Raw genomic sequence first — 27,884 nt, 5'->3', positions numbered from 1 at the left:
GTCTTGGCTTCAGTGACATTTTAGATTGCTTGACATCAGATAGATAGACAGATAAACACATTGCTAGATAGAGAAATATAATAAAATATAAAGAATAGAACAAAGCTAATTAAATGCAACATAGTAGTTTGATCATTTATTTCTGTAGTTTATTGATGACAGAAATATAGACAGTCAAGACTACAAATGTACACAAATAATGTTTTACATAAAGAAGATAATGTTTAGCTGTTCTTTTATCTTTCACATATGTACATTGACAATCATCTCAAATAATGGCAAACACAGAGACTTGAAGAACATATTTAATATTTAATTAAATATGAATGAATATCTTATTAAAAACATATAATTCATTTCTTATGAAAATGCACATGCAAGGTAATGCACATGCATTCACACAATATTTGCTAATGTGATAAACAATGCAGTGCAATAAACAATGGTAATGCTAAGCCTAGGTTAGCGAAGATGAAGTACAATAAGATAATCTCTGAAAACTTAATAACACTAAACCAATAGTTGGCTTTTCTAAAGGTGATAAAAACATAAAGGGAACATATTCCTACAAACTTACGTAGATTTCTTTACTGCAAAACAGTAGCCTAGCCTAGGCTAAATTGGCTCAATGCAAAGTAATGTTTGGTTAACAACATTTGGTTATGTGTCTTTCACACGGCCCGGGTATCGGGTGTGACTTCTACAATTATCCCAGACATATATTTTAACCATTTTGAACTGTTTTGTTATTTATTTACTTAGGCTACTCACAAAACAAGCATAGCATTCACATAACCTCATACAGAGTGGGCACTAGAAAATTGACTGAGGTCCTCCAAAGTCCTCATTGTGACATTGTAAAAGGAGGCAGGGCTTGGGATCAGTCAATTGGTTTTAAAGGTACTTTTTCAGTGCACATTACGTCGTCATTATTTGCATTTGTAATAATTTCTGCATTGACATAAACCATATTTGTTTGAGTACTTGTTGGACTACAGATTGCAGAATAGTCAGTATCATCAGAAGTGTGTGTTGGTGAATGAGGGGTTTTACACACCGTGTCCTCGCTGGTGTATTTGGGTTCCTGATTAGCTGGGTTTGTGGGGTCTGGATTATCAGTGCATGGTGTGGGGATGCCACTAGGAGTATTAGGACATTGTACAGTAGTATAGACAGTGCTCTCTGTAGTATCAATTTCATCAGTACCAGTGCTAATGTGTGTGTCAGCAGAAGTGTGTATTGGTGACTGGATGTTTGAGTATGTGGGGACATTGCCGGGGATTGTGGGTAATTCAGCGGTGGCATAGACAGTGTTGATCTGGGTGTGAGATGTCTTGGAGAGAAGGTGGAGGCCTGTATCGTCAGGAAGCTTTGGGGGTGATTGGATAGTGTAGTAGGTAGGGTCACCTGCATTGTCTACCTTGGTATAGTTGCATCTTGAAGTCAGAGGAAGAGGAGGAGGAGGACAAATGTCCTCAATCTCCTCATAAATACCATTTGGTTCAGGGTTCTGACAGAGATAGAGAAAATACAAATAACTTATACCACATCAAATTTGGCCTCACTTCATATATTTTTTTCTTCATGGGGAAAGCAACAGTTGCTGTAAAGGTATTATTTTCCGACCGAGTGAGGGCAACACTTTTTTAAAATAAAATACATGAAATTGCTAGTAAAACAACTAGATGTACGGCAGAGCGGTACAAAATATGACCGCCGCCCAGTCCAGCACATTTTCTCCACAAAAATGTCACGCTTGTCAAATTGTGTTCATTTCCTACTTTGTTCCTTTTTTGTGTATTTGTAATTGAGTGTGTGATTGTTTTTGTGTATATGTGTTTGTGTGTGTGTGTGCTTGTGTTTGTGTATGTAGGTGTGTTTGTATGGGTGAATGTGTGTTTATGTGTTTGTGTGTGTTTGTGCGTGTCGTGTGTGTGCATGTGTAGTGTGTGTGTGTTTACGTGTCTTTTGTGTGTGTGTGTGTGTTTATGTGTGTGTGTCTTTATGCATGTGTACATAAATAAAGCAAATCTGGGAACCACCTACTCTTTGCGATAAGTGCCATGAGATCTTTAACAACCATGGTGAGTCAGAACCTCAATTTAACATTTATGCAAAGGAAAACATCTCCTGCAGTACAGTGTCCCTGTCACTGCAATAGGACATTGGGATTGACATTTGGTGGCTTTTGGCCACAGGGAAGAGTGCCACCTACTGGCCAGCCGCCAACACCACTTCCAGCAGGAACCTACTCTTCCAAGGAGGTTTCTTATCCAAGTACTAACTAAGCCTAGCCTGACGAGCCAGACTCACAATAAAATGTAGGGTCTGGGCACTCACCGTTTGCAGTGCTCAGTCCGAGGGGCGGGATAATCAGTTGTCTTTCAAATTCCCTCTGCACGCAATAGGACAGCGGCAGCGCTATGAGTCCCATGCGTTTCCCACCAGTGGAGCTAGTTGGCTTGTTCAAACGTTTGCCAACTTAATAAAAGCTTGTGTCACACTGTTCGCCAACAGCAACATCCATCTTATTTGTTTTCAAGTAGCAGGGAATTCAAGCCCAACCGTTGCAACTCTGCCATCCATCATTATGTTAAGCCCACCTAACGACTCTATACACGATTTCATTGGCCTGATTGAGTTTCGATTTCTGGAGCTCACAAGCCAACGGAGAGTTGCTAGACTAGCCCTGGCAGCAAATGTAATTAACTAATTAACTAATTAACAAATGTAATTAACTAAACTAAGCCTGCTTAGCTTCAGTAATTCAGCAAAGTCAGGGCACTGCCGGTCTGGCTGCTGGCTAAAAACAAAAGGGGAAAGGCATATACGATTCTAACTGTCTCACTGAATTGCATTATGCACACTCAATTCTCACTGGTATCTGCTAGACAACAAGTACCAAAACATGATTAGTTCATAGATTTCACATGTAAAATACATTTTATACAACCCCACCCCCATCTTGCCTGTTCATAATTCTGAGAAATTATTGAATTGTGTGCTTGTGTACGTGTTCATGTGTGTGCGTGTGTGTGCATGTGCTTGTGGGTGTGCCTGTGAGTGTGCATGTACATGCATGCATACATATGTCTACTGTGTGTGTATGTGTCATACGTATGATTAGTGTGAATGTATGTGTGTGTGTGAATGTCTGTTTATGCACATGTGTGCATATGGAATGGGTTAACATGACCCCTGGAGGCAAACATATGCAAAAAATGGTCATCCTAGGCCCTACGGTTCTCAAGATATTCACAGAAAACTCTGTTGGTGTACGGTCACTAAATGTACACATAAATTAATTTATTGTATGGCCCCCCCATGAACAAAAATCCACAAAACTTGGCATGCATTCAGAGGGTGTCATAATGATCCTACACTTTCAATTTCGTGCAGTTTTGACCATGTTAGGTCACAGATACCTGCGATTACAACACCTCATTTTTACTTTTTTGTTTTTATCTAGGTGGCGCTATACATGAAATGAGTGGTTATGGAATGGGCCCCTTAAGATTAACATACAAAAAAAGTGGTCCTCCTAAACCCTACGGTTCTCGAGATATTCACAGAAAACTGTGTCTGCCCTACCCTCCTTTCGATCAAAACGAAAAGCGATGGTTCCATGCTATCCTTGTGGGGCTACATGCCCACCAAGTTTCGTTCACCCGGTCTTTGAGTGTCCCGGGAATCCTTGACGGAAAATTGGCCATACGAAAAATACAAATAAAAAATCTGACTAAACCTATATGACCGCCGCTTCGCTGCACGGCGGTCATAATTATTAGTAAAGGTCACATTAAATCATAGTTTTCATGCCATCAGAACTGGACCCTACTGAGAAACACACTTGACTAGCAAACACACACGGGCAAGAGTGCAGTAATATCACACTATACATCATGACATATTATTTCAATCATTATCACATTTACTCACCTCTGCACTGTGGTAAATCACTACGTTTGATCTATCTGAAGAACACAGATATACTGTCAACATGAGGAAATGTAACATTTTGTCTAAATGTGTGTGTGTGTGTCTTGTGACTACCTACCATGTTTCCCTCTCTCTCTGTTTTTGTAGCACAGGAAAAGGGTAACTGCTAACACCAGTGCTACTATCAATACAGCTGTCTGTGTGTTCTGAAGAATCATTTTGCCATCTGTGGGAACAAAATACATTACGTGAAAAGTGGTATATCCAGGAGGATAAAGGACAAAGTAAACTGCTGTCTATCCTACTGAGTGGCAGTGGCATTCTGATTCCCGCAAAACTTTGTCAGAAACAGAAATGTTCAGACTTGGGGTCAGACTTCACCTACAAGGATATTTCAGGAGAAGCTTGACATTGCGATGAGAGGACTGAACTATTTTGCATGTGAAAATGTAACTATGAGGCACTTTGGTTTTTATCTTCTAGTTTTTAAAGGGATATGGTTATGCACAACTTTTCCTAATTCATCAAAACCAAGGCTAAAATGATTTCCATTCAATGTTTCCTTTTAAAAAATCAAGTTCAAGGTCAGGTGTGAGCTTGATGACATTAGGTGTGAGGAAGTGTATGACACTCTGGTGCATACGAGGAGAGTTGCATAAATACTTCCTTTCAATATGTTTTTTTTTTCTTTCTGGCAGCTAGGAGATCATGAGGAGATGCTTACTGAATGTGACAAAATATTATGGGCTTGAAATCACATAATTTATATATAGAGGGAGAGCAGCTTCACAGAAGAGAACTTCTGACGGCAAATTTGAGGAAAAGTTGGTAAACCACCCTTCTCACCTAATTTGAGGGTGCTGATTCTGAATATTTTGTTTACCAAGCTCAATTCTGAGTTTTAAGCTGCATAATCAGCATTTTAACATAAAATAGCGTTTTTTTGCTTAATTTTCCCAAAATTGGGTTTATTTCAGAAGTAATCACTAAAACCAAATAAAAGTGTTCTTTAAATACATGTTTGAGCATTAAAGAAGCCATGCTATATTTTATTAACATATTTAATGGGAACATTATTACATGTAATAAACTCGAAAATTCTAATCAAAACACAACCATATTTTTATTGCTAACATAGTGAGGCACTCATGTGGTGTTCAATGCATTTCATCACAATAACAAGTTGCACAGATAACCTTCAACTCAGAATATATCCTACAGTACATATGAACTTAGATAGCGGGAACAAGCCTAATGCAGAACTGCATCTACCGTCAGCAACAACAACCGACAACACTGGATTTGGTATGTGTGCTTGCCTCCATAGAGCTTGATAATGTGCTCTTCTAATATGCCATTGAGAAGCATCACTTGGTGGTAGAGCCTCTGATCCTTGACGTCTAGAAAACAGAGTGGCTCTGGCATATAGTGTTGTCACGATACCGAAATTATGACTTTGATACGATACCTGCCATAAATATCTTGATACTCGATACTGAAACGATATCCAAATCACACAGGCCTCCTCCAAGTGTATTGAGTCATTTGTGTTGAATTTGGTGCACTTTTGGTAAATTCTGGGTTTTAAACTTCTAAACTACATAATTATTATTTTTGTAGTCAGTAAAATAGTAGTTTGTGTGTGATTAAGTCCTTTATTGTTTGTTATAGCTCATTTATATTGTGTGGTGTTTTGGCAATAAATTACCTTTAAAGGTACCATGTGTAATGTCTGCCAAAAAATTAATTCATACTCCACATTCCATAAAAGATGGGGCAGTATACCTCCAGAAAATGAGTTGGTCTACCCTAGAGTAACAACCGAGACACGTGTATTGCAGTTTGACTGGCTGTTATGTTGCCCGCATACCGCCTCCCATGGCCGAAACTGGTATTATGACACCTGTCGGGCTGTGGCTAGTAATTTAGCATGCTAATTTAGGTTGATATCTCTGCAGCACTATACCTTGTCATTTTTTTTAATGACACCATCGCCCTTACTTCTTCTGATTCTTTTGATGCGTGTAGCTCATTTTTTGGATATTTTTACCTCAATTCTTACACATTGCACCTTTAAATAGCCAAAGTAGGCTAGATCAAGGTCAGTGTTCAAATTACTGCATGCAAATCACTTAAAGCTATGCAGAAGAGCCTAATCTTTAAGCCATCTGATGTAGGCTACCCTTCCCTACACGCCTTCCCGTGTTTATGGGATTTCTTTGACAGTTGCAAAGGGAAAAAAGTGAAGAAAGTCATCTTAGTCAAGAAAGTCAGCTCCCAGACAGTGTAATTTAATAAGTATGTTTCAACCACTCAGGTCTTAATCAGAGGCCTACACCATTATCTGTTGCAATATCTGTGTGCATTCCTACATTAGGTCTATTTCTTTGATAGTTAACATCATTTGCTACCAAACAACAAATACCAATACGAAAGTTTCTCACAAACTTTCCTGCATACTTCTTAAATGTGCTGCAGTCAGATGGGTGTCCTAAAGACATAACTAGATCTTGAGCATCTATTACCAGTGTTGAATGAGCAGTTTTTGCAGTGATCACTACTGGACATTCCACATCGCTAGACAGCACCTGAGTGAGGATAGACTTATTTCCACTTCACAAATAACCATTGCTATCTGCAATAGCTACAGGGACATTAATCAGTTCATAGCTGAGGATTTGTTCTAGGTCCACTTTCCTTTCAGCATCATATGTAGTAATGATGCACTGGAGAATGTTTCTTTTTGTTGCACTATAAAGGATATCTTGTCTAAATTCTTTGCAAATAATGCAATCTCCATAGCACTCTTCAGCACTCCTCAAACATGCACACTCTTCCATTTTTCTGCATTGCTGGAATTTGAATGATAGGAAAGAGATGTTTTAACTAGGCAAGCACAGTCGCTTTTACAGTAAAAAAAAAAAAAAAACAGTGTAAATCCTGACAACTGTTCATGATAGTTAGTGACAAAGGACTTTCTACAGAAAAATAAGCAGTCACCTACTATTCTATCAATTTATTATCAAGGAATCTATTTTGTTTCTAAACGTCATACTGAATCTTTATATTTTAATTTTAGCGTATTTTTTAGGAAAGAGATGTTTTAACTAGGCAAGCACAGTCGCTTTTACAGAAAAAAAAAATACAGTGTAAATCCTTTGTAAAGACTGACAACTGTTCATGATAGTTAGTGACAAAGGACTTTCTACAGAAAAATAAGCAGTCACCTACTATTCTATCAATTTATTATCAAGGAATCTATTTTGTTTCTAAACGTCATACTGAATCTTTATATTTTAATTTTAGCGTATTTTCATTTGCTACTTGAAGGTCATTGGGATAATTCCTGTCCTGTCCTACAACATATCTGATACACAGAGTATTAATGCCTTATATTTTTGCAATTCCTACGATATCTGATGGCAAAACCAAAAAGTATGTGAATTATGCTAATTAGCAAGCTTAAAACTCAAAATTGAGCTTGGTAAACAAAATATTTGAATTCAGCACCCTCAAATTGTGTGAAACAGCCCCTTTACCGACTTTTCCTCAAATTTGCCAACAGGACTTTTTCTGAATGTTTGTTAGCTATCTGCTCTCCCTCTAATACCTTTAATGCCTTGCCAGGTACAGTCATGACTAACACTAAATTAATTTAAGCCTCCCTTTACAGAAATTTCAGGTTTCAGGCAAACAGCCATATTTTCACTATTATTTATTCTTAAATGCAAATATTTTTGTATAATATTTTTGTATTATTTTATATATATATATATATATATATATATATATATATATATATATATATATTATTTATTTTCACATGCAAATTAGGTTTCTGGCAAACAGGTGTGTTAACCTTTTGCAATGTTGCAGCAAGTTTGCAGCAATGTCATATGCAAATTAAATTTGTCACCAGAATTTCACTGGAAGTTTGCCATTATTGGCTAAGTGTGGTGGCAAATCACTGGCGAACACATTCGCCACTAGTGGCAAACTTCTCATTGTTGCCAGAACTTTGCTGGAAGTTTGCGTCTAATGGCCAACATTGGCAAACTTCTGGCAATATTTTCTAGTGCATTGGTTCCCAAAGACTGGGTCCCGACCCACTGGTGGGTCGTAGGAGATTTTATTTGGGTCGCCAGCATAGCTTAGTGACAATTTATGTTGTGTAATACCCCTATCTTATACCTTATATAGCTTAGGAAAGCTAACAGCTTTCCGTTAGGATCTAGTTTGTTAACTACCACAGTCACGAGTTGGGTCGTGATAGTCTGTCATTTTTAAAAAGTGGGTCCCCAGAAAAAAAGTTTGGGAAACACTGTTCTAGTGAACTCATTTGTTTCCCACAAATCACCCACAAGTTTGCTGCAAATCTGCCGCAAACATTTCATTTTTGTAAGGGTCCTTGTTGACTGACCCTAAGGGTGGCTCGTTTTGTTGTTCGTGGCTCACACCTGTCTCCAGGAATCTCCAGGCTAGTGTGCAGTGTGGATACGAACGTCATTTATATTAATTTAGCCAAAATGCCCCAAAAGTCAAAACAACAGTACCATGATTTAGATTTGTCTGGGTTTAGTCAGGTTCAAGGGGTTGACCTGTATATGCAAATATATTTACAGATGCTGTATATGAGCTAGACATGGATGTTTGCGTTTGTGTTAGCTTTACTGCTATCATTTTAGAAGCCTCTATACAAGCAATGGGTGATACAAAGCACTGGGTTCTAGCATTTTAGCAGCCCCCATGAGAATGCAGCAATAGATGCTAGCATTGTAACAGTACAACACAGGTTGGACTTCTAACACACACGGCTTACTTCTCGCATTCTTTCCATGACTTTCATTATATATAAAGCTGATTAGTTTTGACTGGATCTACTGCATGTTTCTGTCCATTATGCAAAATATTGGAATTCTACCTGCCAGCTTATATTCCATCACATGAATTCAGTAATGGATGTAGCATGATGGTTAGCATGTAGCCATTTCTCAAGTCAAGAAAGGATGTGTGAAGTAATAATGCCTTGCTCACCTGAGACCTGCACCTGCAGCTCCACTCCTCTGAGTAAAATGACATAACCTTCACCAGGTCTAACTCCACACGAGTATTTACCAGCATCCTCAACCTCCAGGTTATAGATGGTCACAGTAAAGACTTTCTCAATTTTGTTGTCAGACAGAGAATACTTTTGATTTACTTTTGATGTAGAATCAAGGTTTTTACACCCCTCACTTGCTTTACAGAAATGCTTGGTGTGGTTTGTAAATTCCACAGAATATCTGCACTGAATAGACACATTTCCTCCCTTGTCTCCAGTTGCTTCTATGGGTAGGTCACAACAGTCACCTGTCAAACATTAAGACATTTGTCAAGCTTAAGTTCTCAGTGAGCTTTCAACAGTTAGCTGCATTGAAAAACAAAAATTACCGCTAGTTACTTTTCCACAGCATTAAATTAAACTCATTTTAGGCCAGTAGTCTCAAAAGACAAAATAAACAAAAGACAAAATCCGAGTTATATAGATTACTAAACATCTTAAATAAGGATAGCTATTTGATTTTACAGTGTGGTGTTTGTGTGTGCATACATGCGATACACTGAAACAATAATAACCGCTGGATTTACCTGATTTTATTGTGTACACTGGTTGCACATGAGTGACATGTCTAAAATCAGTCTGGCATTTCTCTTTCAGTTTACAAAATTGATTCATGCCGTGATTACACAATTTGATCAAGTTATTTCAATTAATTGTTTAAAGTTAAGTTACATGAAATATTCATGTAATTTCAATGTCATTGTATTTGCGCTATCCTCTGGCTAGGACTAACAGCAGTTCCTTTTGAACTTGAATATGCTCCCAGCCCCATCCTCCTCCATCTTCTGGGACTAACCCCCCCCCCCCTTACACTCCTGTCTGTCCTGTTCTTTCGTCCTGTTCGTCTGGCTAAGGAGCATAGTTTGTATGTTAGCAGTTTGGCTAAGGAAGCAGCAGAGAGTTTGTATGCTAGCAGTTTGGCTAAGGAGCAGAGTTTAGCAGTTTGGCTAAGGAGCAGAGTTTGTATGCTAGCAGTTTGGCTAAGGAGCAGAGTCTGTATGCTAGCAGTTTGGCTAAGGAGCAGAGTCTGTACTGCTAAGGAGCAGAGTTTGTATGCTAGCAGTTTGGCTAAGGAGCAGAGTTTGGATAAGGAGCAGAGTTTATATGCTAGCAGTTTGGCTAAGGAGCATAGTTTGTATGCTAGCAGTTTGGCTAAGGAAGCAGCAGAGAGTTTGTATGCTAGCAGTTTGGCTAAGGAGCAGAGTTTAGCAGTTTGGCTAAGGAGCAGAGTTTGTATGCTAGCAGTTTGGCTAAGGAGCAGAGTCTGTATGCTAGCAGTTTGGCTAAGGAGCAGAGTTTGTATGCTAGCAGTTTGGCTAAGGAGCAGAGTTTGGATAAGGAGCAGAGTTTATATGCTAGCAGTTTGGCTAAGGAGCATAGTTTGTATGCTAGCAGTTTGGCTAAGGAGCAGAGAGTTTGTATGCTAGCAGTTTGGCTAAGGAGCATAGTTTGTATGCTAGCAGTTTGGCTAAGGAGCAGAGTTTGTATGCTAGAAGTTTGGCTAAGGAGCAGAGTCTGTATGCTAGCAGTTTGGCTAAGGAGCAGAGTCTGTACTGCTAAGGAGCAGAGTTTGTATGCTAGCAGTTTGGCTAAGGAGCAGAGTTTATATGCTAGCAGTTTGGCTAAGGAGCAGTACCAGAATCCATGAAAAAAACCTTTGTATCATTTTTTTTTTGACGTTGAACCCTATATTGACCCGTCTATAATTTGAGTTGCTTCAGGGAATTGGCCCTGTATTGACAATAAAGTGTCAGCCAAAAAGATAAAGATAAAGCTGTGAGAGTCATTCCACCTGAGTGCACTCAGTAATCGAGTGGGTGTGAGTAGGGATAGTTTTGGAAAGGCTCTCTCTTTCTCTTGTTAAGTTCTTATTAACCACACAGAACAAACAAAGTCATTACCCTCTTCTATGCTGAGATGGATTTCAGTGTGCACTTTTTCATCTTCTACACAGTGGTAGGTACCAGCATCATCTGAGGTGAGGTTTGTAATAACAACTGTTAGGTAGTCCAAGAGATCATTGTTATGCTGCTTAAATCTGCTGTCATGTTTGAAGTGATTAGAAATGCAGGTTGTAGCATCTCCTTTGCAGAAGTATCTGTTCTTGTTTCGCTGACCAAATTTGCAAAACATTACGATGCCTCCCCTTGTAAATCCCTTCACTTTTCTTCCTGAAATTGCATACCAGAATAAGTGTAAAGTGCAATGAATCCAAGAATGTGCATTTGGTCGGGCAATATGTAGTTAGACAATCAACAACAGCAGGACAATCATTAGGTTGCAAGCAAGATCAAACAATAACCTCCAAAGTGGCTAGGTTGAGAATAGTGAGAATATGCTAATATTGTTTTGAAAAATAGGTGTGAGTTGTTGACATCATCACATATTACTCTCACCTGTGAACTTTAGATCCACCATTCTGGTCAAAGCCACATTATCCTCACCAGTTCTTAATCCACACCAGTAGGTCCCAGCATTCCACTTCTTCAGGTTATGAATAGTCACATTAAAGATGTTTCCATTTTTTTTGTCAGACAGAGAATACTTTGCCTTATCTAAATTGATTAGTTCCGACACGAAGACGTTTTTATTTTGCTTACAGAAGTGTTTCACAATTCCTTTGGATTCCTCAGGGTACCAGCACGGAATGTTGATATTGTCTCCCTCACGTCCAATAATTGTGATAGGGGAGTCACAGCAGTCACCTGTCAAAAAATAACAAAGTACTCAGATCAATACTGATAGATATTTAGATGTCAATGTCTGTCTGTTGAGCATTGCTAAATCGACCAATTTAATGTATGTATTTCTTCTGATGTTTTCAAGCTTCCGAGTTTCAGCCTCCCTTTGGGTAACCCTGTGTGTTTATGTCTCAGCGTTATGAGGGTGCGAGCAAGCCCTATGTGTGTGTGTGTGTGCGCGTGTGGTTGTGTGGTGATGGGGGTTGGGTGTAAGTGTGTCAACAGTCATGCAACTGAATTACAGCATTATATTTAATTTTCATACAAGAATGGCTTTTTAACAAGACAACAATTAGTACTCTGTTCATGGCCGCAGATTAAAATATATGTAAAAAGTCAGTTGTCATAGGAAAACTCGTCTGCTACTGTAAGTAAACAGACATCATAACCAGAAACCAGTATTTTGTGATATTAAACCAGGTGATGCCTTTACTGCTGCAGAGGATCCCCCCCCCCCAGTAATTCGTTACAATTACTGAATAACTTTAACATCCATTCCTGCGTTCAGGCCCGTCGCTAGAAGGCAAGCAAACCAGTAATGCAGTAAAGTGCAACGACACTGTTACCGGCAATACCGGGATCCCCCTCAAGGGGGCCCCTCTCAGTAGTCGCTGACAGCAGCCAGCTAGCCAGGTTTGTGGTCTCTGCTGCTGCAGCGAAAATATAAAACCCCAGGAGTCATAATGAAGCGGAGTTATGCGTCCGGAAGCCAGAAGAGAAAGGAAGAGGATGACAAGAAAAAACAAGATAGTGGTAAGTGATAAATTACACTGGATAAAATAGCTCTACTTGTCTTGTACAAATGGTGTAATGTCGCAGCAGGAAGGCTAGCCTAGCAAAAAATGTTTATGTTAACTACCTGCCTGACGGCCCATGCTGCTTGTAACAAACTAGAACAGTTAGCGCAACTTTTTTTTTCGAACGGACGGAATATGGTTACATACTGTAATATGTTTATTAACGGGATAAGGAAGACGCAGATCTGTTCCAGAATCACTGTTTATCGTATTTAATGACATAACATTGCTATAGCTTTGTAATAGGTTTTGATGAAAGTGGCATAGCTTCTCTGCTATACTAACTATTCGACCGTGATAATCTATTTACCAAATGGGGGTTAGGAAAACACGATAAATTCCGTCCATCAAAGCAGACTGCAACATTCATGTCTAGTAGTATTCATGCACGCCAGCTGTTTACTGTCTTTAAATCATCAGGTGCGTCTGTCTAATTCTCAAACAGCAGAATGCTTAAATGCTATGTTAAGCTACAAGTAGGCCTAGGTCAATGTATAACATTAGCTTGGGATGTTTTTACAGTAAGCATCGGTAGTTGTGAAATAAGCTGCATCCCTTCTAAATATCAAAATATGGAAATGCTAACATATCTTTTCTTTCTCCCTCAAGGTGCTTTGCTTAAATTTCTCAGCCCTCAGGCTCTTCCTAAGGATACCTCCACTGATGAAGATGGCCTGAAAGGTTAATCTTATGTGTGTGTGTGTACTTGTATTTATGTTGGATTTTTAAATTGCTATACAACCTGCACTCTTTATAGTTTGAACAATGCATCCTTTTTCTGCATAAGATGGCAGTGTTTTATTTTCTCACTTTGTGAGAACGAAAAAATGTTAATGTGAGTGTGTGTGTGTGTGTGTGCGTGTGTGTGTGTGTTTAAGTATGTTGGATTTAGTTATTGTGCACTTTTTTACATTTATATTGGATTTTATGGTGGTGGTGTTTTTGCAAATGTTCAAAACTAATGCACAGTAGCCTATCTATATGCAACAGCAGTATTTGCACTGCCAACATGTTTTATTTATATAAAGTGTGGGTGAACTTAAACTGTATGGCTATGCGGTGGTTCCTGTAGGCTTTGCGTGCGGTGGGGTGGGTGGGGGGGCCTCCATGTCTATTTTGCTTGGGGCCCCCAAATTCCTTGAAACGGCCCTGATGAGCATGAGGAGATAGCACCTATCAAAGCTGCTAGGAGGCTATCGGAAAGGAAGGGTCATGTTGTAACACCAGTACAAATATCCCTCCGTCGACTCCTTGTCACCACAAAGACACAACAACAAGGAATACACTGAATACATGCTGAAAGCGGAGCGTCTGCAACAAACTTCCCAGAACCTCAGCAGGCAGATGGAGACTCTGGATCAATTTTCAACCCCAACCTCCTTGATTTCCCATCACCACCCACACCCAATCATGTCCCTACCCAATCAAACTCCCCAGGCCACCCAAACCCCCCTAATCTCCCATCACCATCCCCACTTACACTTAATAGGTTTATTCCACTGTATCGAAGCCACCAAATTCAACATGAAGAGATGAGCTATCAAACCCTACTTGACTGTGATCGCAACTTAAAGGGATATTTCACCATTTGGGCAATTACACTCATTTCCCACCTCCCTGACTTAAACAATTGAGTTTTACCTTTCCCCAGTTCATCCAGCCATTCTCCTAGTCTGACAGCAACACTTTTAGCTCCAGCTCATTGAATCAGATTAGACCGTTAGCATCTCTCCTATAAGATAACGTTCTAATCTGATTCAATGAGCTGGAGCTAAAAGTGTTACTGTCAGACTCAGAGGCCTGTTAGAGGCCTCTGAGTAGACCTGTTCCAAGACGTCGAAGACATAACATACATGTCATATGTACATGTAAGTAATTAACTGGTACACTTAATAGGTTTATTCCACTGTATCAAAGAGTAACAAGGTTGTAGCAGCACAGCTGTTACATGTACACTGAAGACAATGAGGCCTTGACTGGAGCTAAGAATGGTTTGTATATCAAATCTATCATGACCAGATTTACCCCATCCAGCAGGTCTCAGGTCAGCTCTTTGCCTCTGATGAAAATTTAGGCAAATTGGCAAAGTTTTGTAAAAGCACTCAGTATTACAATGTAACAACTATATGTAGGTACCCACAAACACATAATGCAAGTACAATGATAGTACCTGATAGTACATGTTGTTACACAGGTTGTACCACTGTACCTAATTAGGTAGGTACACTGTAACAGCGACACATTAAAATAAAGTGTTACCCTCAAATACATTATACTCCTTGTTTTATAACAGTTTCCATGTTTAGTGCTAAACTACTTCCGAATTTGAAACCAGTGCATCTAACATGATGATTCTTTTAACCATGGTTCCTGACCTGATTGACACCTGTTTTATCCAATAGTACTGGTTTTCAGCTTTAAAATGGTATGACAATTGCCTGACTTCAAAAGACATTAAGGTGTGATTGGTTGGTGCGTAACCAAACTTGACAGTGGTGCGTCCTGTTCTCATGTGCCTTGTTTACAATAGAGCATCACAGTCCCGCCCACAGCCGAAATGCGGTTAGGTGCCGGAAGTAAGATTCTCATTCATTTTTCCCATTGACGTTTTGGAAAAATCTGTATCTAAAGAGTTTTACAGCATGTCTTAGGCTAACCAGCTATGGCATAACTCATAAGCATACAACATATCATTTCGAGTGAAAAAACGAAGAGAAAATCCAAAAAAAGTCAAAGGTACAAGACTGTGTACATATTTTCATTTCCGAGCGAAGGAACTACTCATCCCATAAACCACTGCGCCTCACTGAATAATTGAAAAACTTGTTTGGAAAAGAATGGATAGGCTATCATGTGATGTCGTGGTCTTATCGCCCTCTCACGGTGAATTGCACGGATGAATATTACATGATTTTGTGCTTCTTTGTCAATCGGACCTTCGTCAAAATGAAATGCCTTTGTGTGACAAGTGTAAAAATAGCCTGTTTGAACATGCACTGAAATAACCGAACATAATTGAACATAACCTGAACAAAAACCTACCCCCTACCAGGTTAAGTTCAGAGCCTATGTTACCATAGTTACTTACATAGCCTGATTATTTTTGAGCTTTCTGGAACTGAAATCCCAGGTTTACCGTTTACTTTGGGTTTACATACCCAGTTAAGCCAGTAAACCTGCTTTCTGGAATACCCCCCTGGCTTTCAAATGTGGATTCTACTGTGAAAAATAGCATTAACTGTTGATAGTATATGTTATGTTACCCAGGATTTTGTCACAGCTAAATCTAGCTTCTGTAATCTTTCAACCAAGGTTAGGAGTCATGTTGATTAAGGGTGTGCAGCACAGACACTCGCATATAGCACAACAGAATAGAAGCCACATAGTTATTAGCTGTTTCTCAAAGTCAAGGATTCGTGCTTGGTAGAACGAGCCCTGTCGATTCAAATTCTTGAAAGACGAGGCAAGGCTTTTTCTTAGCATTCGGAAAACCCACAATGGAACAGACGAGCGAGTGTGCAGGAAGCTGCAAATTGGTGGCGATGCCGTCAAAAAGTGTGATAACTTAACACGTAATAACCCCAATGAGAACAGCACAGAATCCACTGAATACATTGAAAATTACACACAAACCATTTATGACCAATTTAGTGTCTCAAAACAGGGGTCAGGATTTGGAGGGCTAGCTTCAGACAATTTGCAATGCAATTGTCCACCGACATTTTTTAAAACGTAGTTCCAAGATTAATTTGAAATGTACACCGGTATATAGGCTATACTTTACATTGGGATTATGTAAGTCTCCCTATAATGTAAGACAAAGACAAAATAAATGTCTATTAGTTTGTCATGATTGCCAAGTTTGCCATTGACATGATTAAGCTACATATGTTGAGTAAAATAAAATTAATTTATCAGGATGCCAGTCAAGGCAATAACCAAATAGTCAACAACCCATCTCCCCTCTGCTAGATGTAGCACCACCTGATTAGTTCTATGCTACATTAAGCAATAGCAATAATAAACAATAATGTCAATGGAATATCAATGATCAATACCCCTGTTTATTTAAACAAATACCGTAATATACAAACATCACTAATAAGAACCACTTAATTAATTAACAGATATGTCTTTGGACCCCTCTTGAAAGACTCAAAACTATCACAGGAACGGAGAGCACTGGGCAACTCCTTCCACCAACGAGGAACCACTGAGGAAAAGAGTCTTGCATTTGACCTAGCGTTTATGGCTGGTCGACACAACAATAAATAAATAATACATAGGTTCATCATGAAAGCTGAACTGCCATCACTCTTAGATAGGAAATTAGACATACATTACCTCCTTTTATCTCCAAAATGAATGAAGTATGCAAGTCTCCATCTTCAACTGCACAGTGATAAGTCCCACTATCCTCTGAGGTGAGGTTTGTGATGAGAATGGTTAAGGAGTCCCTTTGAACACTTTTATACAGGAGGACTCTGCTGTCGTTGTGGGTTAGTCGATTGTAAGGGCAGGTTGAAGCATTGCCCTTACAGAAGTACTTCTCCTTATCCTTATGCTGATTAGCATATTTGCAGAAAATGAGTATTCCACCCGTCGTGAAACTTTCCAGCTGTTGAATATCAGTTCCTGCGCTTCTTCCTGGCACTAAAACAGTCAAAAGATGATATCAACTCTTAAAACGTTGCATAACATAAACTTAAAATGTTGAACGTTACAGTCAAATGGGTTCCATTAGTGTGTATTTTACCTGTGATGAGGCAGAGAGAGAAAATTATGACCTCCTTCATTGTGGATGTTTGTCGTCGAACCGTCTTGCTTTAGGTAGTGTGTGTGCTGCTGGTGATGTGGGTGGCTCTCTTCCTGTGTGTGGCTTCAAGTCAAGATGCATCCTGGAATGAAAACACACGTACACCATTCTCTCGCTCTTACAGACCAGTAGTAATCACTCACCGTCTGCTGTTTTACACAGCAAGCTCAGAGGTATGAGGCCACAACAGACTAACTTGAACAGAAGCATAACAGGGCATTCAACACATCAACTGAAGACAGACATGTTCATGATTTGTTTTATTGTAGGATTGGTTGAAACTGAGCCCCCATCAATGATACATAGTTTTATTGTTTTGCATTTATTTCTTTATTTAGAATATGGTTTCCATTTTACTGGGTTATCTAGAGGGAGGATGTGGTGAAGAGGCTAGGCTGCACTGCAGCGATATAGATAAATAGCCTCCTCTGTACGCTGTTGATGGTAATTCTGATAGCACATGTGTATTAACACCCAAGAAATGTGATTTGTAAACAGAATGAGGTGAGTTTTCACATGAGGTTTCACTTACATCTCTTTGACAGGTAACTAACTTGGAAAAGGGTGTTATCCAATGCTCCAACCCTGTATGTAGCTAGGATCTACATTACGTAATCACAGCCACAGAGGATATGAGTCTGTCTTGCCATTTGACCTTTGACATCGCTCACATCATGCATAAATTCTAAATAATCCTTCCGTAAGACCCAGTGTTTGCGATCCAAGTCGCAACAGCAATACATTTACCTCCTGTGAAACACTGAATGGAAAGTGTCTGTCCTCTCAGAGAACCACAAACCCAAACCACACAGTTTCCTGATGACAGCATGATGCTTGCGCAGCCACAAGTAGAGTGACTGACAGACTGACAGTGACTGACAGAGCCCTCTGCTGGAAGTTATGCGACATAACAACTGGTCAACCTCTTTAACCAGGGGTGGGCAATTATTTTCCCCAGACTTGAACAGAACCATCAAGCATGGCAGGTCATGGTTTTAGTTTATGTATTTATTTATTCATTTAGAATATAGAATATAGTTTCGTAGTTTCGAGGCGTATCTGCACGGTGGTGATACAATTCCTCTGTAAGCTGTTGATGATAATTCTGATACCACATGTATGTAAACACCCAAGTAATAGGATTTATAAACAGAATGATGAGAGGTGTCACTTGCATCTCTAACATGGATAATGGTGTGTCTTTTCTCACCCATCAACTGATTTGATCGTTTATTTGTTTGTTTATGCAAGTCCCTGACAGCAACAAAGGTTTGTAAGCAAGTAAATAAACAAGCCAGCGATACCACATGACACATTTTCAGAGCTGCCAACCCTCACACGTTGGATTAGCGTGAGAGCCGTGGAGCCAATCAATTTAATGAATCTCACGGCCAATGTGTGAGTGTTGGCAGCTCTGCATTTTGATGACGCCATCACAGAGAACCACAAACCCAAAACCACCAGCATGATGTCAGCACATAGTGACTGATAGACTAAAGAGCCCTCTGCAGGAAGATATTTGACATTACAACTTGTCAGCCTCTAACCAGGGGCAATTATTTTTTTCCCAGAGGGTCATATTGACATACTTGTGACATAAATGTGTCACTTTAATGCAATCTACACATCTAAATGTCTATTAATATGAAGCCTAGGCTGATTTTTTTTGAAGACAACAATACTTTCTTGGTGTTTAAAACATTTGACTTTTTAACTGACACTTTTTAGTAGAAATGTATTTACAGCAAAGGTAGACCCACATATATAGTTTCTTGACTGTTGATGCTGTTTATTGTCAGTTTGTAAAGTTTAGGCGTAGTAGAAAGTAATGTTCAGAATTTCTGATCAATGTGATTGTCCTGTGAGACTGTGGGATCATGAATGCAGAGAAGGTCCTCTGGTTAATGATAATGAGCATGATGATGGTGATGATGAGGTGGAAGAGGATGAGGATGTTCAGATTGTGAGGTTACGGAGGTTAATGATAATGAGCATGATGATGATGATGATGAGGTGGAAGAGGATGCAAATGAGGATGATGATGTTCAGATTGTGAGGTTACGGAGGCAGCTCCTCAGGAAACACGGCTATAGATCACTGATGTGTCATCTTTTGGTTGCCCCAAATGACTACAGAAAACAAACATAAAAAAATCAAGAAGAAAAACAAGAAACAAGTGTTAATTAGAAACCAGTGTTAATTAGAGTTGTTTTAGGACATGTTTGAGTACCCTACAGTATGCCTGCTGGCAGCCATTCTGACTAGTCAAAGGCGATTAAAAACGAGTCAGAAAGGTCAAGTCAAAATTTCGGTGTCCACCACCAAAACAAACCAGAAAAGGGAGTCAAAGTCAAATTTTCCTTTAAGATCAAAATATCTATTTGGTATTGTTTTTAGTATGAACATACTTACGTAGCGCTCTCTTAATTTAAGAAGATTTTGACTTATTTTAAGGAGTCTTAAGGAGTCAAGGCAAATGTACTCAACGCACTTGCAGACAAATTTGCTTGTTTTAGGACAAATTTGCTTAACACATTGGCAGACAAATTTGCTTGTTTTCAGGATGAATCTTAAAAGGAGGCAAACTCTTCTTAAATTAAGTCAAATGATTTTACGAGAAAGTGCTAGTTAATGAAAACAATACCAACCATAGATTTTAATAGATAATACGTTTTTGCAGTGTACAAACATAATATAAGTGAATCATTCTACATTATAAACACTAGATGGCAGTAGTGTGCCACTTGTTGGACATGTGACTGTCAGTATCCAACCTACAGTATCTGTCAAAGCACTCACATCCTTGCGTATTGAGGAGCCAATTAATATTATTATTCCCTTTAATGAGTTGTTCATCCGTGTATCAAACCTTTTTATTTGTAACGTGATTTAAGCACTCCTAATGTATCAAACAGGAATCAATCAATATTCTGTTATTGGTGTACGCCAGAGACTTGTATTATCCAACGGCCAGACACTCACCTCGTTGTTGCCTTATTGCCATTGAACTGGACACTGGCATACGGTACATCATCCCCCTGAGCTCCTGCAGTCTGTGTGGAGCCGTGGGGCTGGATGTTGGAGTACTGGACATCATCCTCTGGTGCTCCTGCAGCAGCAGCACCACTGGGGGGAGCAGCAGCTCTGCTCTGGAAGTTAATGTTGTAGTACTGGACATCCCCCTCTGGTCCTCCTCCTCCAGCAGCATCAGCCCTGAGCGCGGCACTGTGTGTTGCCCTCAATTGCTAGCCATGTTGGGAAAACAAACAAACACAGACAAAAACAGACAAACAAAGAAAGAAAGAAAATTAAAACAGTATACCGCTATATTATTTTATATGTATGTATGTATGCACGTATGTATTCATGCACGTGTCAACAATTAAATAATCTTTATCTGGGACCATCAACTCTGCATAAATAATTTCATATAGTTTATTAATATACAGTACTGTATGACATAATATGATGAGGATTTGTGGCTGCCAGTGAATGGTGGAGTTGAATATCTCACCTCTAGCTCTCCTTTGCTCTCTTTGTGCTTTTTGCGAAACCTAATATGATTTAACAGAATTTTAGACATAGTGCATTTACATTTACATTTAGTAACTTAGCCAGCACTTTTATCCAAAATGACTTAAAGATGAGGAGTGACATGAAAGCTAAAATAATGATGATAATTAACATGAAAGGGCAACCAGAAGAAATAAGCTGCTCCAGCTGGCTTGTCATTATTGATATCTCCTTCTTGATTTCTTGATTGATATCTCCTTCTTAAGAAACTTTTAAAAGGAAATCATGAAGGCAACAGTAGTTCCCACTACTGACCATTTAAAAACTGTGAGAGGGCAAAGCCATAGGGGCGCAAGGGGCACGGGAGTAGAGATGACTTAGAGAACGAGGGGCACGGGGAGTACTGTATGTGTCTTTTGCACCAGTCTTCTCTACTCACCAGACCCAGAAAACGGCACAGAGGACCACAACAGCTACACAGACTGCCACAGCGATCAGCACATTCATCACAGCACTTTGGCCACCTGGGAAAGTACAAATGGGGAAAAATAGGGACCGGTGAATAACATAAAACAACAAAATAATAAGCAACAGGTATCTCTGTTCTCTACCCTGCATATAAACTTAAAGAACAGTAAAAGCACCTCTCATTCAACATAATGCTGTGGTCACCCAGTATCAAACATAGAGAAGTGCGTCATAATTCATGTTTCACAGCGCAAAGATGATATCTCTCTAATTTCCATTTAATTTCAAAGATGAATTTCAGCGCAAAGATCTCTAATTTCCTCCCTCTCCCCCATGTCATCATTTCCTTTTAGTTTCACAGAATGTTTGTCTACAAGAAGTGACTTCAAACAATGCCTACCAAACAAAATACACCACAGACTCTGGCCTAACCTTTCTGAGTGTCAAACTGATACTTCTGCTTGTTCCTCTTTTTCATCTTCCTCTTTAAAAAGAACATTTTGGTAAATGAGTTGGATGACACAATAAACCACTGTCTCTTCTGTGCGTTCGATCACCCAGTCTGACACTGACTGGCACCCAGGCTAAGTTAGCGTAATTCACTGGCAGTGGCTAACACAAGTTAGTCTGTGGCTGTTTGTCTCGCCCACTGAGCCGTCAGTGTGTCCCTTTAAAGGTGTATGCGCTAATAGAAATCAACAGCATGTTTCACATACATTCACATTTCAAATACCCTAAAAGTACCCTGTAAGTATGCATCATCCCAAAATGACACTTTTGGTCCTAATTTAGATGATGGGCAAAGTGCAAAGTCACTCATGAGATAAGATACGCTACATACGCAATTGTGTGGCTTGTGGGAGCATTGAGCTGATTAGCATGCATTTTGGAGGATTAGACTTTTGGAAATTACGCTGCTGTCGGCTGGAAACCTTGTATGTCTAAGTCCATTCGTTTTCAGGGAATTAAAAAAAAGTGTATTTTGAAAATATTTCAACATTGTGTCGTCAAAAAAAAAAAAAAAGAAACGGATAAATATGGAGTTAAGCGGTTTCCGACAACAGCGATTAGGGACTGTTCGTTATGTCTTTAAGGGGCTACCGAAGGAGTTTTGGGAGCGTTGGTCAAAAAAGACGTGACCCTCCCCTGCCAGCAAGACATTTTTCTATGACCCTCCAAAGTGATTGAGAAAAAACGCATGACCTTCCCCAGTCCCAACAATTTATTGATGCCTTCTGTACTGTGTCAATTTGGGAGCTTGCATGCTACGACTCCTTCCTTGAAATGCCTTGGAAAGGCTGTCGTTTGCACAATTTCACAAATAATCACCGGGACCGAAACAAACCTGTCAAGTTTTTCCTGGTTTATCGCGTAGCCTATTTTAACCTTTTCTCCACTGTCTTAGGAGGAGCTGCAGGGCCGTCAGAAGGGGTGCGAGGCCCTGTGCGAATTTGACGGATGCGAGGCCCTTTTCACTTACGTGCATGAAATCATGCGATAGCCTGGTGCCTAGGCTACCGTTGGTGCATTTTAATAGTAGTCTAATAAGCTACACCAGCTTGTCTTTAAGAGGGGAAATTGTATAGCCTATAACTTTAGCTGACTTTGGGCTAGATTTTTATAGATGGTTATGAGGAGCAATATGAGAGAGAAATTTGATGATCATTGATCGTTGTTTTGGGATGTTAAGCTTTTCCCATAGGAGTCAGTGAAGGACGCGAGGCCCTAGGCGACAGCCCAAATGTTGCTGTTTCCATGAATACAAACGTTAGGTGAGCCTCCCTCCTAGACTAAAAAAAAGTTGGGTGACTCTCCCCTCAACAAAGAATAAAGACATGACCCTCCCCTATTTTCCTCCGATGGTCCTTTCCATAAATACAGAACGGTCCCTTAGCACAGTGTCTTAAAGTACCCCATGCCAATCGTGAGATATGGTGAAGGGTATGTGATGTGGGGCTATTTTAATTGAAGTGAAGTATATTTCATTCCATTTTCAGAAAATCAGATTGAATTTACAAACATTCATATTACTAAACTTGTGCATACAAAGAGCCTGCACAAGATATACGTGTACCATGTGCTTGATGGAATAGGCCTAATCCTGAGCCATAATAATTACATTACAATGTACAATGTAAATTACATTATAACGTATCCCTGTACTTACACTTTACATTGAGCCCGTAAGGTGGAGATGGGAGATCCTCATATCCTCCAACAGCACAGATGTAGCTGCCCTCATCTTCATAACTGACTGGGTGGAGCTGCAGCTGGTTGTTGATGATCTGCTTCTTCTCTACAGGACGTCCATCTTTGCTCCAGATGAATGACGGGCTGCTGGTTAGAGGACAGGTGGTGCCGCAGGTGAGAGTGATGATGTCCCCCTTGGTTACATTGTTTGTCCTTTCAGTGGAAACAACTCTGAGGTCTACGAAGCGGAAGGATTTGGATGGTGAATTGGTGAAAGTGAAATCCCCCTGACAATGTAAAGCCATTTGAACGCAATATGGAGGATTTGAACAGTACAATCATATACCAAACTCATAAAGAAGCGTGAATCATGAGTTGAAGATTTCATTCATATTACCTGTGACATTCACTGAGATCCCTGGTTTGCCTATCCACTTTTGTTTACCTACAGTGGTTTCAATCCTACAGTAGTACTGATAATGTGCATCTTCTTTGGTTAGATTAGTCATGTGCAGAGAACACTGACTTTTTTTGTCTCCACAGTCCGCTGTGACCCTGCGTGCGAAGCTCTCATTCTTTGAGAAATCAACAGGTATATGAGAGTCTTGGTTAATCCAGAAAGCTTCTTTAACTTTATAATTACTGGGGTAGGTGTAAGAGCAGGACATGGTGACTGATGATCCCTCCAGAGCACAGATGTATGTAGGGCTGTAGGTGACAGTCCATGTCCCGACATAAACCCCTAACACAAACAAACAAACAAACATGGACACAGTTGTTAAGTTATGCCTGCTGACTTTCTACATGCATGTCTTTAGATGCAACATCAGGGTCAAGTTGTCTGTGCACACTTGTCAAATCATGTCACAATCACCACGTTTTCTTTCCCTTTTCTATTTTAAATCTATTCTGCTATGGCTCACATGAAAACAAGAAGTTTCTGCATTCTCCTCCTCTGGCTGTCTTGTGGCATTTGCAAAGTAACATTGTCACCATAAGGTCTCCATTTGGAACGTAGCATGGATATTAGTCCTCATTTGTATGTTGCTTTAGATAAAATTGTTAGCTAGATCATTGCATGTAAATGTTTATGTAGAATCCACACAAAAATGAAGTTGCATCTAAACAAGCAAAGTGTCACAAATAACGCTGGGATACTACACACAAAAAAAAAAAAAAAAATAGAAAAAATGTGATCTACATGTATAGCATTATATGAGGAATCTACTTTGAGCCCTCGGAAAAATGAGTACATACCCTTATGTGTGAGTAGGAGCAGGAAGATAAAGGATATACACTCTGTCATTAATGACCCCATAACCTGCATGATGATGATGATGAGGTTATACTCTTTGTTGTTAATGACCCTGTAACCAGCATGATGACAATAATGAGGTTATACACTCTGTCGTTAATGACTCTGTAACCTGCATGATGACAATAATGAGGTTATACACTCTGTCATTAATGACCCCAATGAAGTTAACAACAGACAAATCAAATGTGGACATTGTTGTTACAATATATGTAATGGCTGAGAAAATATACTGTATCCTAAAATGAGCCAGTAAACAGGCACTAATAATAAACAAATACATTATTCCACTTATATTTACAATGCATTTTTTGTTATTGAGCAGACACTCTAATCCAACATACCGTACAATTAGCTAACTACAGGGAGAGTCCCTCCTAAAAATCAGGGTTAAGTTTATAATGATAGCTGCCCCTTGGATTTAACACACACCTCTGGTGTTGAATTTGGACTCCCAAATTCCTTTACCACTAAACCACCACCGCTGCCACTGGCCCAAACATATGTTTCTAACCATGAATGTATGCCAACCACCAATGAAAAGCTATAACAATACATAAACACATGCCAAGAACAGAACAGAAGTTCATAAACACTTCTAAATATGTCCGTCAACACACATGAGAGCTGGATAAGGCACTCACCATGTTGGTCTGCTGGTGGCTCAAGCACAGGGTCGGTGGTGAGAACAGGGCGACGTGGCGTGGGAAGGGATGACTCAAGCACAGTGTCGGTGGTGAGAACAGGACACTGCAGAGTGGTGTGGGGATGGACGTGAAGTCCACCTGCCTTATAGTTGCAGGCCAGTGTGTGTGCTTAGCCGAGTGTCAACATACAGGAAGTTTGGTATTTCTTTCTTTTTTGCTCTGTTTTCCCCTTTCTATCTTCTCAAACACAGTAACTTCTATATTTTAAGTCTGTGCAGTTAGGCAACTATGGCAATGACTTGCAAGTCTGTGTGTTGTTGCGTCATCTTGAATGAAATCTAATGAAATGGGCAGTCTAAAAATTCAAAACATGAAAATACATAAAAACCAACAAACTGCTACAGACATACATACATACATACGTACATACTGTACATACATACATACATACATACATACTGTATATTTTCCTTAAAATAGCTCCACATCATCACATATCCTACACCATACCTAGAGTTTTAGATATCAGTTAGCCTAATAGCTGGTTTGATTTGCATTAAGAGATTATCTTATAGAAAGTACCCTATGCCAGACGTGAGATATGGTGAAGGGTATGTGATGTGGGGCTATTTCAATTTCAAAGGCCAACCGAACTTGATCAGAATGCATCAATTTCCAAAAGATGATTGTTTCATTTCTCTTTTTTGTCAACATTAGCATGTGTATGTACAGGGTTTGTAAACTTATGAGCACAACTGTATGTCCCATCTCATGTCTGATAGTGAGTGATCTTACTTTAACATATGACAGGCTTGTCTAGAGAATGTGGGTGTATGCTTCACCCACACTACTCACTAGAGGGCGCTGTCCTCACACAAGCCAAATTCATCTGTCTTAGAGGACATACCAGATGCTACAAACCAACATAGGGGAATACCTACATGTAGCCTAACCTAACTTACATATGTAATGCTTATGTGAGAAAGAATAGCCAGGTAACTACATTAGGTTACAATAAAAATATATCTATATACTTTACTGGGACTTTTATGTGCAAAATAAGCGATCAGCGATCAGTTGGCGATCAGTGATCAGTTGTGCAAATCAAGTGAGCAGTAATGGAAAGACACCTGACCAAGAAACAAAAATTAATGTGTGTGTGTGAGAGTGTGTGTGTGTTTGTGTGTGAGAGAGAGAGCGAGAGAGAGAGAGAGAGAGAGAGGCCCTCACTATTTTGACTGTTTCTTCTCTGGACCACAAGAACACTAGGGCAAAGGTGTACAAGAGCAAACAGCATGTCATTTTTTTCAGCAGACATTTGCAACTCTGCACCTAAAGGCCACATCTAAATATGAACCAATGTGTGATGCATAGACACAATGTGCTTAACATAGATTATGGCTGTATGTCGTTGCAGCACTTACACTAGTAATGTGTCTACAGTCAAGTGCAGAAGTGTGTTTGTGCGTGTGTGTGTTTGGGGGGGGGGGGGGGGGGGGTCACATCTATGTGTTTGTATTTTAAAGCCTGACCACGTTACACTTTCTGTCAGTCTTCGGTTGGTTTATGGTTTCAAAGTGACGCAAGTCAGAGCGACTGCAATGATTTGCACATTTCCTCTCACTTCTGTTTTTTCCCTTGTCTTATTTTTATTATTTGGTGTTGTTTTTTCCCTTGTCTTATTATCTGGTGTTTTGTTTTTTTCCTTGTCTTATTATCTTGTGTTGTTGGGGAACTACATTCAGAAACACAAACACACACACCACTGGAAATTCACTGGCCATAATGATATCGAACAAAAAAGACTATATGCTGTGCACCGTTTACATAACTGTCATGGTACACCTGGTATTAAAGTTAATGCAATTTAAATCACGCAAATCGGAATTGCACTGATTTGCTCATAATAACTACTGAACACTTATGTTTTCTACCTCATTTTGTACAGATATTTTAGTGGCATGAACGCTTGAGTTTCAGTCTCAGTGGCTGTAGTGGTCGGCTGCATTAAGGCTCTCTATGTTGTAACAAGTCTGTTGGTCTGACATCTGTCTTCTTTATATGCAATGTCAAATATATCTGAAATCATGTCACTCTATGAAAGAATATGAATTTATTGTATGTATTTGTTAAAACCATGTTACGTACAGAACAGTACACAGTGGAATTCATATCACATTGGAATACATAACTATGCACTTAAAAAACATGATGAAAGTAGCTGAATTGCTTTACACTTAAGGATAATGGCAAATGCTTAGCCATGCACAAAATAAACTTAGACTTAAAAAGGCTAACGATGATGACAAAAAACAAGATTTGCTAAACAGTTTTCAAAGTTAAGGTTCAAAGCAAAT

At 39.5% G+C, this 27,884-nt stretch overlaps 2 protein-coding genes across 2 annotated transcripts; both read right to left on the bottom strand.

Annotated features, from left to right (window-relative positions):
- Positions 1-207: 207 nt before the first annotated feature.
- LOC121719439 (polymeric immunoglobulin receptor-like) lies at positions 208-17,448 on the bottom strand. Its single transcript, XM_042105076.1, has 8 exons — positions 17,335-17,448; positions 16,923-17,231; positions 11,437-11,745; positions 10,942-11,211; positions 8,974-9,288; positions 4,058-4,165; positions 3,940-3,974; positions 208-1,510 (listed from the first exon to the last, which is right to left on the bottom strand). The coding sequence occupies exons 1-8, from the start codon at positions 17,372-17,374 to the stop codon at positions 881-883; spliced, it is 2,016 nt and encodes a 671-aa protein (XP_041961010.1). The 5' UTR covers positions 17,375-17,448; the 3' UTR covers positions 208-880.
- A 958-nt stretch (positions 17,449-18,406) lies between these two features.
- LOC121719606 lies at positions 18,407-25,701 on the bottom strand. The gene is made up of 8 exons (XM_042105378.1): positions 25,525-25,701; positions 24,823-24,886; positions 23,963-24,307; positions 23,543-23,803; positions 21,347-21,431; positions 20,909-20,948; positions 20,377-20,639; positions 18,407-19,523 (listed from the first exon to the last, which is right to left on the bottom strand). The coding sequence occupies exons 1-8, from the start codon at positions 25,525-25,527 to the stop codon at positions 19,469-19,471; spliced, it is 1,116 nt and encodes a 371-aa protein (XP_041961312.1). The 5' UTR covers positions 25,528-25,701; the 3' UTR covers positions 18,407-19,468.
- Positions 25,702-27,884: the final 2,183 nt, after the last annotated feature.

The sequence above is a fragment of the Alosa sapidissima genome, chromosome 9, assembly GCF_018492685.1.
Source record: "Alosa sapidissima isolate fAloSap1 chromosome 9, fAloSap1.pri, whole genome shotgun sequence".
In the NCBI taxonomy this organism is placed as follows: Eukaryota; Metazoa; Chordata; class Actinopteri; order Clupeiformes; family Clupeidae; genus Alosa; species Alosa sapidissima.
Note: the sequence above shows the minus strand (reverse complement) of the source record. Positions and strands in the feature narration are given on the sequence as shown.